The sequence below is a fragment of the Ixodes scapularis genome, unplaced genomic scaffold (genome assembly GCF_016920785.2).
Source record: "Ixodes scapularis isolate PalLabHiFi unplaced genomic scaffold, ASM1692078v2 PGA_scaffold1__304_contigs__length_218370807, whole genome shotgun sequence".
In the NCBI taxonomy this organism is placed as follows: Eukaryota; Metazoa; Arthropoda; class Arachnida; order Ixodida; family Ixodidae; genus Ixodes; species Ixodes scapularis.
Window position 1 is genome coordinate 148,108,882 of NW_024609846.1, and position 17,495 is coordinate 148,126,376.

Here is a 17,495-nt window from a genome sequence, read left to right on the forward strand (position 1 = left end):
GAAGTGTTAAAATTACCACGAGACAATCCTAATTTGTGGCATATAAAATTGTTTAGCAGGTTCCCGAAATGCTCTTTACTTAATACACCCTCACTGGTTCCAAAACGCTGTGGAAGTTTTGTCCGGTGTGTTCCTCGGTTTAATACGAGACGCCTATCCAGACACTATGCTGCGCACTCGCATTTTTACCGTTCGATTCGGTCCATCTGCTCCGAAATAGAACCTTAGCGGCTCCGACGTCACACCTCAGCTGTCGCTGTGTTTCCCCTTACGGATTGCAAAAGTGCCCTGATTTTTTCTTTTTTCGCGGCAAAGAGTCACTTTTTAGCGTCAGGCCACGGCTATATCCGACGAATGTCACAATTGCTATCTGCTCCTAAAAGCACGCGATCCATGCCATCTTTCTCACGGACGAATGCGCTATTTAAGGCTTTTTTTTAGATTTAGGACTCGGTATAACAGTTATATTTGTTTACTCGTCCATGCCTGTTTCGAACGGTTTACAACTGGGACAGCCCATTCAAAAACTGTGATAACTATGCTTATTTTGGGCCTTCGTGACCGTACATCTTGGCCTGATGGCGATAAAGCCCGCGCTTCCGCTAAACCGAAACCAAAAGCTGCTAAGGGCTTTCTTTCATTCTCGGTTGGGCCCCGAGTGAGTGCTCACCTCGGCGCAGAATAGAATCGCCCGGAGCGCCCGCAGTTCCTTCGCCCGCCGCCGTCTCGGCCACGTTCTCCCAGTGGGTCTTCCATATTCCAGGACACTTGCGTTTGACCTCGACTGGCGTGTTAACACGTTGTATTTCAACTTGGGGGCAACGCGTCCGCGCGATTAAGGTGTATGCGCCAGCACAACCGGCGTTTCGTAATTCTTTCTTTTGTTCGCTGGACGCCTTTTCCCTCGAGTGGTAGCCGTCTCATGTTCTTGGGGACTTTAACTGCGTCGTCGATTCTGGCGTAGTTGTGAAAGGGCGTGGGCGAGGCCAATCTACATGGAACGCCAGGAAACTTAAACGCCAGGCTTTTCAGCAAGGGTATGCCTGTCAGGTTGTCCACCTTAAAATCTGCGGATGTGCTTTTTCTGGGCGTGGCACTTCTAGCTGCTTAGACAGAGATAATTTTCCGGCGATTTTCTTTTCAGGGTTTGCTGATACGAGATCTTGCCTCTCCCGACGGGCACACTGTATATTGCCGCGGGCGCAGCTGACCGAATAGCCAGCGCGCCCGTGGCCTAACGGTTATCGCGCTTCTCTTCTACGCAGAAAGCCAGGGTTCAATTCCTGGCCGCGTCTACACATTTTGATGATGCTGTAATGTGATGCTCTGGTAAATTCGAGAACCGTCTTGGCTGATTCGTGGTAGAATGTTCTACACACCGAACCTTCTATGCCGCATGTTCCAGAAGCCCACGCGGGTACAAAAGGGGCTCCGCGTGGCATGCCGGGGTCAGTTCCGCCCCAGTGTCCGACTCTGCCCTTTCGCCGACTTCGACGCCCGCAACGCTCTGCTGTTATCTTTTGTTTCCTTTTTATTTTTTGGCACAAGTTTGCCCCCATTAAACGTTTCAGTTTCCCCAGTTATTCTTCGTTTCCTCGCCTGTTCATTCGTGACATTTTGGTGGAGGTGCTGTGTAACGCATGTCCCTGCAGCGTACCCCTCCGAGGGCCCGCAGTGCAAGTCCGACAGCAAGCCCACGACGACCCGACGAAGATACTACCAAGACCCGATTAAGTCGCCGTATTCAAGGCCTACACCCGGAATTCGGACTTTTGCCAACCATGACCGAGCAGTCAAACAGGTCGACGATGAACAACCAGTCGCCGCAGACCTCGACCACTTAATCCGTCGTCCTCATGCCTGTCGCCCCACGCAATCCGACACCATTTCATGGTGACGCCCATGAGGATGTGGAGGACTGGCTTCAACATTATGAACGCATATCTTGTTATAACGGTTGGACTATGTAACAGCGCCTACAAAATCTCTACTTCTCCTTGCAGAAAACTGCAAGAAACTGGTTCGAAAACCAGGAGGATTCGCTGACGTCGTGGGACACCTCCGTCACCGAGCTGAAGCGGACATTCATGAATCAGCATCTTAGGCAGCGGGTCGAAGATCTTTTCCAGTCGAGGTTTCAAGCACCCAACGAAAGCGTCACGAGCTTTGTGGACGGTGTTGTGCGGCTGAGTACCCGTGCAGACCCTCAAGCCACCGAGGAAAAAATACTGCACGTCCTCATGCGAGGCGTGAGGGAAAGCATCTTCGGCGGTCTTGTCCGGAGCCCTCCGACAACAGTCGAAGGATTCGTAACCGAGGCGACGAACATCGAACGTGCCCTTCAATCACGGACCTCCCACTACCAGCGACTTCCCGGCGTCGCTGCAATCTCGCCTTCTAGCTGCAACAGCCCGGATCTCCGCGAGATCATCCGGGACGTCGTGCGGGAGGAAATTCAGAAGCTTCTACCTGCCGCCGCAAGCCCAGCTTTGCCCTCAATCGCCGAGATTGTCCGGGAAGAAGTTCATCAGGCGCTGCAGCCAGAAGTTCTCGTCGGCGCCACTCCCGAACCCCCACGCTCAGTTACGCCGCAGCTACCCGACGACCAACACCCCCAGCTCACCAGTCTACGGCGCCACCCCGACGTGAGCCTCCAGCGCCGCAGTATTCCCGACGCCATGAAGGTCGAGTGCACGTCCAGCCAGAACAAGCTGCGCCGCGAAAGACCGACGTGTGGAGGACGGCCAATCGACACCCATTGTGCTCTCACTGCGGGGAAGCCGACCACATCTACCGACGGTGCCCCTACCGCCAGCTGGGCCTACGAGGGTTTGCGCCCAACGAGCCTTGACCACGTCTCGGGGAGCGACCTCGGGGCATCGAGGACTACCTCCGCCGCTCTTCATCTCCTGAGTCGTCTCCCCGCCGAGGATTCCGTTCACCGTCTCCCCGACGCTCGCCATCGCCCTTCCGCCGGTCTCGCCGAGACAGCCTGTCACCCATCGCTTCCCGTCGGGAAAACTAGGCGCGGCAATGCCGGGAGGTGGTGTTGCCGAAGACGAAAGATGCCAAGATCCCCCAAAATTGTCGAAGAACTCCCACTCTAACGCCTCAACGCCCAGAAACGTCGTTTCTGCAACGGTGTCGAATAACCTCAACGTTATCATCGACGGACACGACGCGACGGCACTCGTCGACACCGGAGCAGACTACTCCGTTTTGAGTGGGAGACTCTCTCGTCGCCTTAAGCAAAGTTACGACGTCGTGGGGCGGACCGCAGATACGAACCGCCGGCAGACATCTGATCACCCCTGCCGGTAGGTACACTGCTCACGTTGAGATCCACGGTGAAACCTGCCCTTTGAATTTCGTTTTTGTGCAAGACTGTTCGAGGGACGTCATTGTCGGTATGAACTTCTTGTGTGAATACGGCGCCATCATTGACCTTGCGGAGAACAAGCTGACGCTTCGGAAACCTGTCCCATCGGCAGAAGATACCAAAGCGACGTTAGCTGCAGTGCGAGTCATCACCAGCCACGTCAACCTGCCGCCCCTGTCGAGTGTCTTTGTGCCCGTCAGGACCGAATAAGCCACCTGCGGTGTAGCACTGCTGGAAGGAAGCGTCCAACTTCTCCTCGGACGAGGGATCGGCATTGCAAGAGGCGTAACCGAGCTCCAGAACGGGCGTACAGTACCTCTTGTCGCCAACTTCCGGCAAGAGTCGCAGCACCTTACAATGGGTACAGCTGTGGGCTACATCGAGGAAATTGAGGACTCAGCCGCTATCGCCGTGATCTCAGAAGACGCCTCTCCGACGCAGCATAAGAGAACCACGCCGTCAGAGATCGACACCGACCCAACCCTCCCCCTACCCCACCGACGACAGCTGACTGACCTCCTCGCCGAGTTCAATGAGTGCTTTGCCACGTCATCAAAGGTGCGCCAGACGACGGTTGCGAAGCATCGAATAGTTACTGATGACGACGCACTTCCTGTGCATCGGCCACTGTACCGAGTCTCTGTGAAAGAAAGGGAAGCCATCCAGAAGCAAGTTCAGGAAATGCTTGATGACGACATCGTCCAGCCCTGAAGCAGTTCCCCAGTAGTCCTGGTGAAGAAGAAAAACGGAAAAATGAGGTTCTGTGTGGATTATCGCCGGCTGAATGCAGTAACAAAAAAGGACGTCTACACTCTAAAGAAATGTCTGTGCGTCTACTTTCAAGAACAAGACTCGGAGAGCCAATCACCGCAACTTACGGAGGCAACTCAGCGAATGACAATGCCGAAACATATGTTTAGACCAAAAAACGCAGTCTGAGTTGTGACATTACGCAATGCAAAACGTCACAACTCAGACTGCTTTTTTTGGTCTAAACATATGTTTCGGCATTGTCATTCGCTGAGCTGCCTCCGTAAGTTGCGGTGATTAGCTTTCCGAGTGTTGTGCGGGAAAGCAGACTCACGGGCTTTTTTTAGAGTGTATCCACTACACCGCATCGACGACACCCTGAACCGGCTGCGCCACGCCTGATACTTTTTGTCGATGAGCCTGAAGAGCGGGTACTGGCAGATTGAGGTCGACGAACGAGATCGTGAGAAGACGGTCTTCGTCACGCCAGACGGACTGTAGTAATTTAAAGTAATGCCGTTCGGGTTGTGCACAGCGCCGGCCACCTTCCAGCGCATTATGGACACCGTCCTTTCCGGCTTGAAATGGCAAAGCTGCCTCGTCTACCTTGACGACGTTGTGGTATTCGCGAGCGAATTCGACGAGCACCTGAGACTACAGCGAGCCGTGCTACGGGCCTTCAAAGCTGCTGGGTTGACCCTCAAGCCTTCCAAGTGTCGGTTCGGCTATGGACAGCTGAAATTCTTAGGCCACGCTGTCAATGCTCAGGGAGTAAGCCCTGATTCTGAAAAGACGTCGGCTGTCGCCGAATTCCCGAAACCATCCGACAAAAAGGCCGTCCGAAGATTCCTTGGGCTGTGCGCCTACTTCAGACGTTTTGTTCGTGACTTTGCACAGATTTGTGCACCGCTGACGCATCTGACGAAGAACGACGTGCAGCTCCAGTGGGGAGAGGGGCAAGAACAAGCGTTCGACGAACTCAAGCGAAGGCTCCAGTCGCCCCCTATCCTCGCGCATTTTGATCAGTAGGCAGAGACAGAAATCCACACGGACGCCAGCAATACCGGTCTCGGTGCGGTACTCGTTCAGCGACTCGAAGGGGCAGCTGAGAAATCCCTTACGGAAGCCGGGCGCTGTCTAAGGCAGAAAAAAAAATTATTCAACGACCGACAAAGAATGTCTTGCTGTCGTCTGGGCGATAACCAAGTTCCGCCCAGACCTGTACGGGATCCCGTTCCGCGTTGTCACGGACCACCACGCTCTCTGTTGGCTCGCCCATCTCAAGGACCCGTCAGAACGCCTTGCTCTCTGGAGCCTTCGACTCCAAGAATTCGACGTGACCATCGTGCACAAGTCTGGCCGCAAGCATAATGACGCCGATTGTTTGTCTAGGGCCCCAGTGGAATCTCCTCCCGACAGCACCGACGACGACGATGGCGCCCGTTTTCTCGGAGCAATTACAGATACCGACATGGGAGCATTTCAACGAGACGACCCCGAACTTCGCGCCGTGATAGACCACCTCGAAGGTCAAGGAAGTTCCGTTCCGCCATTCTTGGCCGGAGATTTGTCAAGCTTCGTTCTGCGGCGAGGCGTGCTCTTCAAGAAGAACTTCCGAACCAGCGACCCTGCCTGGTTTTTTGTTGTGCCTACCAGCCTGCGAGAAGATATTTTTCAAGCTTGCCACAACGACTCGACGGCTGGACACCTAGGTTACAGCAGGACGCTCGCCCGGATTCGTGACAAGTACTATTGGCCGAGACTCCCGAAAACAGTCCATTTGTATACGCTGTCTTGCCATGGAGTGCCAACGACGTAAGAAGCCTCCGACGAAGCCAGCAGGACTTCTGCAGCCGATATCTGCCCCGACTACGCCCTTCCAGCCGGTTGTTATGGATTTACATGGGCCATTCCCAACATCGACGCAAGGAAACCGTTGGATTATCGTCGCGACCGATTATCTTACACGATACGCCGAGACGAAAGTCCTTCCGTCGGGAACAGCGGTGGAAGTCGCCACGTTTTTCGTCGAATCTATTCTCCTTCGACATGACGCCCCCGAAGTCTTGATAACCGACCGAGGGTCATCGTTCTTGGCTCAGCTCACGCAAGAGATCCTTCGGCTCAGCCACACCAGCCATCGTCGGACCACCGCGTACCATCCGCAGACCAACGGGCTAACGGAGCGGCTCAACAGGACGATCGCCGACACGATCTCTATGTAGGTCGACGTAGAGCACAAGACGTTGGACGAGGTATTGCCATACGTCACGTTCGCCTACAACACCGCAACCCAAGAAACAACCGGGTTCACACGATTCGAGCTAGTGCATGACAGAAAAATGACGACCATGCTGGACGCGATGTTGCCCCATGAGCCAGTGGATGACGGATGCGACGATGCCCACGCGGTCAGTCAGAGAGCAGAAGAGGCACGCCAACTAGCCGGCGTTAGAATCCACGATCAACAGCGTGTCGGTGCTCGCCGGTACAATCTTCGGCGCCGCGACGTCCACTTCCAGCCCGAAGACAGAGTGTGGGTGTGGACGCCGATTCGTCGTCGCGGTCTCAGCGAAAAACTGCTGAAGCGCTACTTTGGGCCTTACAAGATCATCCGACGCCTCGAAGACCTGAACTACGACGTTCTTCCCGACGGAACACAACCATCAACAAGACGTTAGCCGCGACACAAGGTGGTGCACGTCGTTCGGCTGAAGCGGTATTACGAACGATAGAACTTTCCACCCGCGTCGACGAGTGAACTGTGAACTGTGAACTGTGACTCGCGATTCTGGTGTCCTTTAGTTGTGGATTTCTTTTTTGTTTGTTTTGTTTTGTGTTGCATTGGGACGATGCACTTTTTTATAGGGGGGAATATTTCCGCGGTCGGCAGCTGACCGAGTAGGCAGCGCGCCCGTGGCCTAACGGTCATCGCTGTTGCCTTCTACGCAGAAGGCCAGGGTTCGATTCCTGGCCGCGTCTACGCATTTTTGATGATGCTGTAATGTGATGTTCTGGTAAATTCGAGAACCATTTTGGCTGATTCGAGGTTAGAATGTTCTACACACCGAACCTTCTACGCTGCATATTCCAGAAGCCCACGCGGGTACAAACGGGGCTCCGTGTGGCAAGCCGGGGTAAGTTTCGCCCCAGCGGTCGACTGTGCCCTTTCGCCGACTTCGACGCCCGCAACGCTCTGCTGTTATCTTTTGTTTCCTTTTTATTTTTGGGCACAAGTTCGCCCCCATTAAACGTTTCAGTTTCCCCAGTTATTCTTTGTTTCCTCGCCTGTTCATTCGTTACAATATTACGGATCACAGCACACTCACTGTGTCACCTGGCGGTTCCAAAGCTTCAATCCGGATGTAGCGATTTCTCACGCCTAGACGTGAGCCTTCTGCGCGAGACCGCGGCTGTAACCGAGCAGCGCGAAACGATTGCACGGAAATATCTCTACTGTTCCTTGACACCCCCCAGTAGGACGGATTGAAAGCAGCCTGGCAGTCCGTGCTGGCTCTGACCGGAAAGCGCCGAAAGGTGTAGCAGGCTGCGCTGCTGAACAATGTCATCATGCGCATACACATTGTACAGCGCGGAGGTTCAGGTGCCATGCTTAAGCAGGAGTATCTTGAAGTGCTGCGTGCGCGGTACAGCCACCTGCTCCGGTACTACTCGCCAACGGCAAGTGCCTCGTTTTTGAGGGGTAAACCCGTGACTTACCCGGAAGTGTTGCGTTATCTCCGTGTGTCCGGCACAAGAGGTCAAACCTCAGGGGGGGCATCGTGCGTTGTTTTGTTAGACGGACGCTAGTCTTCTTGACGGGAGGAGATCAAGAACGTTTTTAGGACACATTGTTCTAGTCTTTATACACCCGAACAAGACGGTGACTCCTGTCGTCTTGCTTCTGTTGTACGACAGTTTTGTGAAAAACTTCCCGGCGTCCACGCTGAAGTGAATGAAGGGCTTACATGCCCAGGATCTCACTCGGAGGTCTCTGAAGCTTTTCTCTCCGTGAAGACCGGTGCCGCACTAGGTCCAGATGGTTTACCCACTGAATTTTATTCAAAATTTTGGGATGTGCTGGGTGACGCTCTTGGTAATGTTATCCATACTTCGAGAACCAAAGGCATGGGTGACTTTTTAAAACGAGGTAGAGGGACCGTGCTCACTAAGAACGTCGAAGTGTTATTTGTGCCTTGTGTATGGTGGCCCATTAACATTACTCAACGCCGATTATGAAATTATTGCAACAGTTTTATTTAGGAGACTCCGCGACGTTGTGCCTTTGATACTTCACCGCTTTCAGATTTGCGCTGTTCCAGGACGTACCATATTATCTTCATTAGTACTGACACGTGGCTTTTTCGCGTCTCGGCAGTTCAGTGGCCCCTTCAAATCTCTCAATCAAGCTAAATTTTTTGCTCAGGTAGAACACCGTCTGATTTACAGTGTTTTAGTGAAATTTAGAATTTCTAGTTCATTTTTAGATTTCCTTGAAAGTTTCTACACGGGTTTGTCTAGCGAACTCTTTGTTAAAGTCCCACGGCCACTTTCTCAGTTACTAGAGGTGTACGGAATGGAAGCCCTTTGCCCTTCCATCTTCTTTTTTTTTTTTTTTTTTGTAACTAGTATTGACCCGTTGTCACGTAGATCGTAAAATCTACGAGAGTGAGCTCGTTCGTGCGTTCCCACATTCCGGACGGGGCACACTGTCTCTCTCTGCTAATGACGATGACGAGTCTTTGTTTTCGCATGATTCTTACAGCTTTTTGACAGTCGAGTGTATTTTCGCTATGTACGCCGCACTTTTTTGGGCGCACTTTAATCGCGAGAAAAGTAAGGCGCTGCAGTTTGGATTATTTTCGGACAATTTTATTTGTATTACCTCTGCTTCATCTGTACGTATTTTTGGTGTACGTTTTTGGAGAAATAGCGCAGCACCTCTGTCCTGGGAAGAAATATACGACCTGGCAAGGAGTCAAGTACAGTCCGTTTCTGTGTTTAAACATTCCTTAAAAAATAATTTCTTTACTTTTTTTTTTTTTTTTTTTTTTTTTTTAGAGCGCAGTTTTTAGACGCTTGTTTCCGACTTGAGCGGCGTTGGCGTCGGCGAAACCGCGCGGTGCATTATGTGACATTTGCGAAGATCATGTCACACGTGACGTCACGTGTGACATCACGAGTGTCGCCAGTGACGTTACGCGTGACGTTACCGCGCGTTGCATTATGAGTAAATTTACCCGGTAAATTTATCGAAAAAATTTCCTCACTAAATTTAGCGGGAACTTTCCCCGCTAAATTTAGCGTAAATATTTCCCCGCTAAATTTAGCAGAAAAATATCCCCGCTGAGTTGAGCGGAAAAAAGTCTCCACTAAATTTAGCAGAAAAATTTCCCGCTAAATGGGAGGCGAGCGGGAGAGGAGGAAGAGAGGGTACGGATGAGCAGGAGGGGCGCACCCTTTTCTCCGTACCTTTCCCTCCTCCTCCTGAAGAGCTGCGCTCTAGTTCTTCGTTACAGAGGATTGTAAACGTCTTTCATTTCTTTTTTTTTTTTAAGAGTAATATGCGCAAAACTATGGTTTGTAGCAAAGGGCGCACTCCTACCTCCCATTTTGACGCGAAGAATGACTGCCTCTCATCCTCTCCTTTTTGTGCGATAGGAAAACAACTTGTGGCCATATCGGCACCACGATCCAGTGGTGGCAGGAGCATTTCGTACCTGCCACCGTTTAGGTGATTCTTGGTTCTAAAATGCGTGCTCCATCTTTTAGACGAGACGAAGTTTGTGGGTCGCTCCCTTGTACTGCATTAGTCGGGTCACCTGCGCCGAACTCGTGCCCAGGGTGCTTGGAAACCTGTGCCCTGCGTCGGACACTCCTTTCCTATATTATGCTTCTGTCGTCACCATACAACGTCGGGTGAATGAAAGCCCACTGTACGCGTTCAGAGGAGTCCCGTGTCGCGAGTGTGCGAAGCGCTTTGTGCTGCTGAAGTGTCTGTTCGACACCAGGCCGTGAGTTCCCAGGTAATTTAGGATGATATGTTAACCGCAGACGTATGAGCGGACGCTGTCAGCACTGGTTGGACGTATGGGTGGGCAGTGCTACCCACTAGGGACAAGTTGTCACGTTAGGGCATTGTCGAGACAGTACAACTGTACTTGCCCGGATACAAACGAGAATGTTTTCACCACTTGCGTAGTTGCGCGCCCACTCTGCACTCTTTTATCTCGAGTGTTTCGGATGCGCGTCCCTCCCCCAAGGCGCACGCGCAAATCGCTTTGAGAAACTGCGAATAATACTAGCACGCCAAGTCTTGTGGAAATGTAGATATATAGGCCGACATTCAGCGTCGCCATTTTAGACCCATGTTCCTTATGCTTTTAACATTGCGCGAGAAGATAGCGAGACGCTTGGAGGATGAACAGTGGACACTTGGAGAGCATGATTTTCTGCGACGATGACGTTCGCGGTTTTTCATAGCTAATAGGAGCAGGGTCTAACTGGTACCCACATCCGTGTTTTTGGCAAGTACAAGGTAGGGTCTGTGGATGTTGCCTGCGTGCCACTCAACTTGTAAATATGTAAATGCACTTTTCTTTATAAACCGGAAATTCTGTGGGACGTCGAAAACTGCAGCCCAGTGTGGCTGCTTTTTGCCCTGAAAAGGATCTATACTATGCTGACTAGAACACATCTTCGACGAATCTGTTTAGCGTCCCATTCCGCCCATACGACAAAAGCCCTCCCGAATTGGCACCAAATGACTACCCAGGAGTCGGCATGTCATGTTGTCGGGTGTCGCGATCTTGGCGGTGGGTGCTAAAAGTTCCGGCAAAATGTACTCGCGAACTCGAGTGTCGCTTTTGTCGCGCCGTCCCAAGTCATGGCTACTAAAGCTGGAGAGCGACCTGCAGCAGGACAGGCATCTGCCACATTCACAAACGCTGCTGTTACGCCGCCAGAATCGCGGCTGGCGACAACGTGACACATCTAGACGTCATCGAGCGTAAATCGGGGGATCACACTTTTGGGATGCGGTAAACAGACCAGTCGGAGTCGCGTTACACGCACCGTACATATGCTATTGTTTTTTTTTTTGTTGTTTTTTTTTAGAACCGATGGTGTTGGTATATAGCGCTTTTACCTTTATGAGTAACTATAACGTCACACTGAATTTATTTTAATATATTTGGTCCCAGATGTAAATTAAAGATCATTCAAGTGCTTCTTTCTCGAGTTTGCCTTTAATTAAAAAACATAACAGAAGACGCAAGGTTAGATACTTCAATTCAGATGTCAGAACGCCTGAATTAGAACATCAGCGCACTTTTGTTTAAATGAAAGCCGAGGCTAGAGTTTTTACGTTGGTATGACTAATAAGCTTATAACTTTAACGCATAAATACTATTTATATTTTCATATATGAATCTGTTGGAGGCAAAGCATTGGACTGTTGATATCGATATTAAAATGACAAATACAAAATAATGTCAGATACATATTGATCCTCTAAATATATTATTCGGAGCATATGTTTGTTTATCGAGAAAGTCAGAGATTACCTTTCGATTTGCTCTCTGGAGACAGTTCACTGCCTTCAAGTAATTTTTTACCATGATTCCTGACCAAACGTACACATTGCCTGGAACACCTGAATTAGTAGTTGATATATCTGAAATTCATTATCAAAACAGACTTTAATTAGATCAACTAAAATCAGTCAAGCCGAATTCATCAAAAAGAAGCCATTTTTAAACAAGAAATATATTGTACAGCACTGCAAGTCAAGTGTAAATTAGAGTCACTAACCCAAGAATACAAGTCGGGCGCTCATAAATGAAGAGTTCAATAAAACTAATACAAGGGGCAAGCGGGAAATCTATCTGCGTCGTACGTAAATTGTTATTTAAGTGTATTGAAAAAGTTTTAACAATCAGAATATATTTGCCCAAAAAGAAAATTGCGCATGTTTTGTTATATTTTGTTTTTCCCTTATTCTGGTGACGTTGTATCTCACCCAGATCCCATTGTTTGCACTTTTCACCTGTCCTTTAATTCGGTTAGTTGAAACTATTTCTGTAGTCTCTTTATTTACATACTATTTTTTCACTCTATATTATTTTCCACGTTTGCCGATAGGTTTTTTTTTTTTTTTTGGCGGATTCTTTAGTTTATAACCTGGTAAATGAAGGCTAAACTTCAAGAGTGTCCATCCGAACTTGTCATATTAATTTATTCAGCTAAATTCCTGGAAATCGCATACAAACGTTTTACAAAGACCAAGGCATTTCACAATATTCAATCTAAAATCGCATGTCTAGAACTTTATAGTTTAGGAACATAACTGTAAGATGCAGATAGATAGATCCTGCATCAAGGGGACCTTGACATGGCTCTACCCTTCCATCGTTGCTTGATGCACTCAGTAGTTTTTGCTAACAGACAGGGTTTTAGCATTTTAGTAGTAAGCACTTGCAGTAGCATAAAATTGCAGCTGCAGTGTTTGTTTGAAAACGACGTGATCTCTGTTAACATGATGGGAGTTTTCGATTCAGATGAAAAGACTGTACATTCTGCTTTTCTAGATGAGACCTTTTCACGTGGTTCACCTTTTTGCTTGGATGGACACTTGTATAAAATGCGCAATCCTCTAACTCAGTGAGAGATCTCAGCTGACATGAGTTTCCTTGACCTCAATGTTCTTAGACTTGCTACATGCTTACGAAGCTTTACAGTCGTAAAACGTTTTCCTTGTTTCCCATAGGATCGTTGGCGGCGACGACGTCTTGCCTATATTCAACCGCGCTTCATTTGGTTTTAACACTAGCATTTGTTTTGTTTTTCTTTTGTCAGTGTAGTTTATTCTGAAAGTGGCTTTCCGCATTCATTGATCGCAGTAGTTTTCGGTTTATGAAGGCGCTTTTTCCTTTTTTGCAACATAACATTACGAACAAAAGGCACTTCTTACTTATAGCCCGCCTTTTTTTTTAAATTATCGCAACCTATAAGTTTCTTTTTTTCAGCAATAGACACAAAACGGCATGCACTTCGGAACTCAGTTAACTCTAACGGGACAACGAAAGCGCGTTTAGTATAGTACTAAATAATATATCTGCAAAACCAGGCACCAACCAAGGTTGCCACGTCACGGGAGTAATCGATAGTTTCACTTTAATTTTGCAGAAAAATAACGAAACAGTGATCTCATGTCGAGATATTTGTTTCATGCTTTAAATTACATTGATGCGGCAGACCCTTAACTGCTCTCATTCCTTCCAGATGCACGCTTAGAGGAACGGTGAGAGCAGCTCTAAATATTACTCCTTTAGTAACCATGATTCATGTTTGAGTCTATTTGTCCCGTCGCTCACCCGAATTATGCTTAAATCACTTGTTTTTCTCTGAGCAACGTTGAAGTCCTGCCCCTATAATATTATATACAACATGGCACTGCCGTCTCCAGCGCCAACTTGGGTTCAATACTGTTGATTTCGGTTTCATTCGTAGGCTTATACAAAAAAAGAAACAGCTCTACGCACGTTTTGACTAATTTTGCGCACATAGAACAGATCTCTCAAACGTTACTTTAATTTCCACACTTTAATAAATGTCGTAATTCTAAAAACAATGGAAATCACTCAACTCCGCAGGAGCCATACGGTGAGGAAAGTTCATTCTATCGGATGGACAGTACATCTCGGGTCCCGAAATAACAAAAGCGTAACTGGTTTTTCGAAGGTGTAAATCGAAGATAAATGAGCGTGCTAAACTTCATTCTGACAACCCATTTTCCCGTTATTTTTTTTATTCAGAATTTATACTAGAGAACTTGCTTCCAAAACTCCAAAACTATCTATTAGTGAGCGGAATTTTGTTTTCGGTAGCTTTCTTTATTATATGTCGTTCAGTCAACGAATTTATCGAAGTCAACAGTCCGACAGAGTTGACCAACTCCGGCCTCAACTTGCGGTTATTCCTGGCATCCACGTTGATAAGGGCGCTTATTTTAATCACGATAAATTTTTTCAACGTTCTTTTTTTTGTCAATTACCAAACTTAAATAATGAAAGCGTAACTCCGGTACACCCCAAAACGTTCGCTGCGAAACCTTAAAAAAAATTATGGAATGTTTTGTGTACATCTTAAGACACATATGAAGCCTGGAGTGCTTTTCGACAACCAAGACTATGCACCTTTCCAATTGGCTTGACGAGTTTGCAGGAATTTGTCTTAACCAGTGACACGCGATAAGTAATGCTGAGCTCATGCACAAATGGCATCTCTTAAATTCATGATTTCTCTGTTACGACAAACACATTTAGGCCCCGTGCTCAGTCAATACCCAGTAATGTGAAACCTCGCAAACAAGAACAGAACCAAAAAATGACGTTTTGCTGCTCGAAATTCACAGAAACAAAACTCATCATACCCATTGTTTCTACGGCGCGTGCAAGCTGGTAGGCTATTTTTGACCCAAGTCCACCATATAGATAGGATCTGTAATGAGAAGTAACGTAGTCCTACATATTTTTAGAACATGACGTTCGGTGTAGTCGTGTTTCGCAATAAGGATAGCTCTTGAGTATATGCCTCTATTAGAAACCACAGTATAATCGTGAACCTTCGGGGATAATCAAAAGCTACAGATAAACGACAGCCGTGAATGATGGGAATTGGAGTATGCGAACAGTGGCCAAGCTATTTTTTGGAACATGACTCACGAGCTGACTGCGGACTCGGATGAGGAGAACACTCGCCGCTCGGATCAAGTCAAGGGAGAATACTGGCTGTTTTGAGGAAGACGGAGGTACGTTTTTGGGTTTGGGGCACTGCACTTCGCCAGTCGAAGAGGCATGTAGTTTCACACACAAAGATATCTCGAGGGCAGGTTGGTTTACATGTTTGCGAGCGCTGACGACCTGAGAGGCTAAAAGCCCGTTCAGACTCTCGCGACACCTTATTAGGACCGTGTGCTTTAAAACCTCTTAAGATCTTTTACGACGACTGAACACACTGCCATGCTGGCGCCATCTATGGGGTGATACTAGAACCGCCTTTCTGTAAAGTGAAGCTTTGCGGTATTTATCTGATGAAATGTACGTTCTGTATTTAAAATGGTCGGTTATATAAGTAACAAATGTTTATAAAGCAAAAAAATAAAAAAATGATGCGCAAGAATAACAAACGAAAAATACGGAACTGCGAAGTATTCCACAGCTACCCGATAGATGGCGCCAGTGTGTTCTGTCATTGTAAGAGATTTTGAGAGGTTTTAGGAACACGGTCTCAAAGGCCGACCTGCAGAATCGTATTCCGCCGGGCAGAAAACCGGTTCCCAGATTCCTTCTCTCCGCTCCTTCTCGCACTCTTATTTCCACCTTTCCCTGCAGGAGCGCGTATCTGAGCTACTTCACGCAGAAAGGAGGAGCGTCTCCCTTTTTCTCGAATGGAAAGGAGGAATTGAGGGAGAGTTTCCTTCTTTCTGTTGGTTGTTCGGTCTTTGAGGAGTAGCAAGTGTGTAAACGGGCTTTTAAGACCACTTTTAAGCCTCTCGTGAATGTTAGCCATCCGGAAGACGGCACAGCGTACGGCAACGTCGACCTAGCGCTGTGTCAAAAACGCAAACAAAAAATTTATGTTGCTGTTGTCCCCGTGGGTTTAGCTCTCAAATTAGCCGCATAAAGCGCAACGACTGAATCTTCTCCCGTATAGTTTGTCTAACTTCATGTGTTAGATAGAAGACGAGCACTCACTGAAGCTCAAAGTCACTCGCACTGCATGAGCGCACGTGCTTGTTAGGGATACTAAAAGCACTGAACATGTTCATGAAGCTTCTGCAACGCTCGCACGTAAAGTAGAACGGGCAAGAGGTCTTTACTCTCGACAGTTTACAAGTATACGAGTGCTCCACAATCACTAGCTTTTGCAGATTCACAGCACCGGGAACATACCTTCTAAAACTCATCATTCGCTTTTTTGTAGTAAAGAGGTACTAGAGCAAAATAACGCATTATGGTATTTAATTTTGACTCCTTTGCAAATCTAGATTGACAGACCAGACCCTATGTGTGCGAGTTTAGATTTTTCTACCAGAAAATCGAACGGGGCGATAACCAAAATTACAGGACGGCACTGAAGTCTGCTTACGTGAAGGAATGCGGAAGCATTCCTACTCGCAGCGGATTCCTACAAGCACCGCGCCCGGTGACATCATGCTCCCCCACTGCGCAGGCGCGGCGAGCTCCGCCGGCTCCACGCCTTCCGTGGCGGTGCTCTGCTATTCGTTCTGTTTTTTTCTGAGGCCCGTCCTCTTGGACCTTGAGCGCTCCGCCGACTTCCGTGACGAAGCATCGGAAATGTCGCGTCGAGCTAATGAGAACGGGTCGCAGCCATTTTACCTCCCGTTTATTTAGATGCCTGTTTTTCGCGGTCACAGCCAACGCCGGCTGCGCTCCATGGGACAGTTTATGCTTTCGCATTAATATATAGTTTTACCGGTAACCTGCCCATCCATTCGTTTTAATTTCGATTTGGTAAAGGTTTCCTAATTATCTAGTGTAGAGATCAAGAATAGTTTCAACTCCATGTTCTTCAAATGACAAATCTTTATTCCCCACATAAGATCCCAAGACTATGCACACTCTTAGACACGAGCCCTCTTAACGATACATAGCAGGCTGACATCAATGTTACGGAGACGAGCTAATACATAGAGAACCTGCAATGCTGCTTGGTTTGGCGCTACTCTCGAGACCGGTTCTAACGAAATAGCGGCTACTGCGAAGCCATCTAGATTCCCCATTCTCGTATGCACTTTTTTCAATGCATTTGTGTCTTTTTTTAGGGAACGAAAATGAGCGCTTTCCGCGGGTATAGCGAAGAAAAATTTTGTGATAATAAAAAGGAAAAAAAGAATAAAATTCAAAAACTTTACTAAGTCTCGGACCGCCGCACTTTGCTGCCGCCGCCAAGAAGCCACCCAGAACAGGCTGCAGAAGATGCCGGAAAGGCCACCGGCGATAGTCTCTGCAACGTCGTCTGCTCCCAGTTCATTAGGGAGTTTTAGTAGACCGGGTTTCCCCCTCCGCTAGCCCTCCGCTAAGAAGAAACCGCCACTGCGCCTTCGCGCCGATGGTCTTGGCTGTAGAGTTCCGGGTAGCGGAGGGGCTTAGCGGAGTGGGAAACACGGTCTGCTAAAACTCGCTATTAGGGAGTTTTCATAGACCGCGTTTCCTCCTCCGCTAAGCCCTCCGCAACGAAGCAGGCGCTACTGCGCCGGCGCGCCCATGGCTTTGACTGTAGAGTTCCGGCTAGCGTAGCTGGTTGCGGAGAACTTTGCGGGACAACGAAAGCGATCTACGGA

At 48.5% G+C, this 17,495-nt stretch overlaps 1 protein-coding gene across 1 annotated transcript in view; it reads right to left on the bottom strand.

Moving 5' to 3' along the window:
* The window catches only part of LOC115323868 (neprilysin-11-like), a 138,773-nt gene that overhangs the window by 35,031 nt on the left and 86,247 nt on the right, over positions 1-17,495 (bottom strand). The window contains exons 15-16 of the mRNA XM_029984376.2: positions 14,562-14,629; positions 11,695-11,804 (exon numbers count right to left, since the gene is read on the bottom strand). Of these exons, the coding sequence (XP_029840236.2) occupies positions 11,695-11,804; positions 14,562-14,629 (178 nt within the window). The remainder of the gene's footprint in view (positions 1-11,694; positions 11,805-14,561; positions 14,630-17,495) is intronic.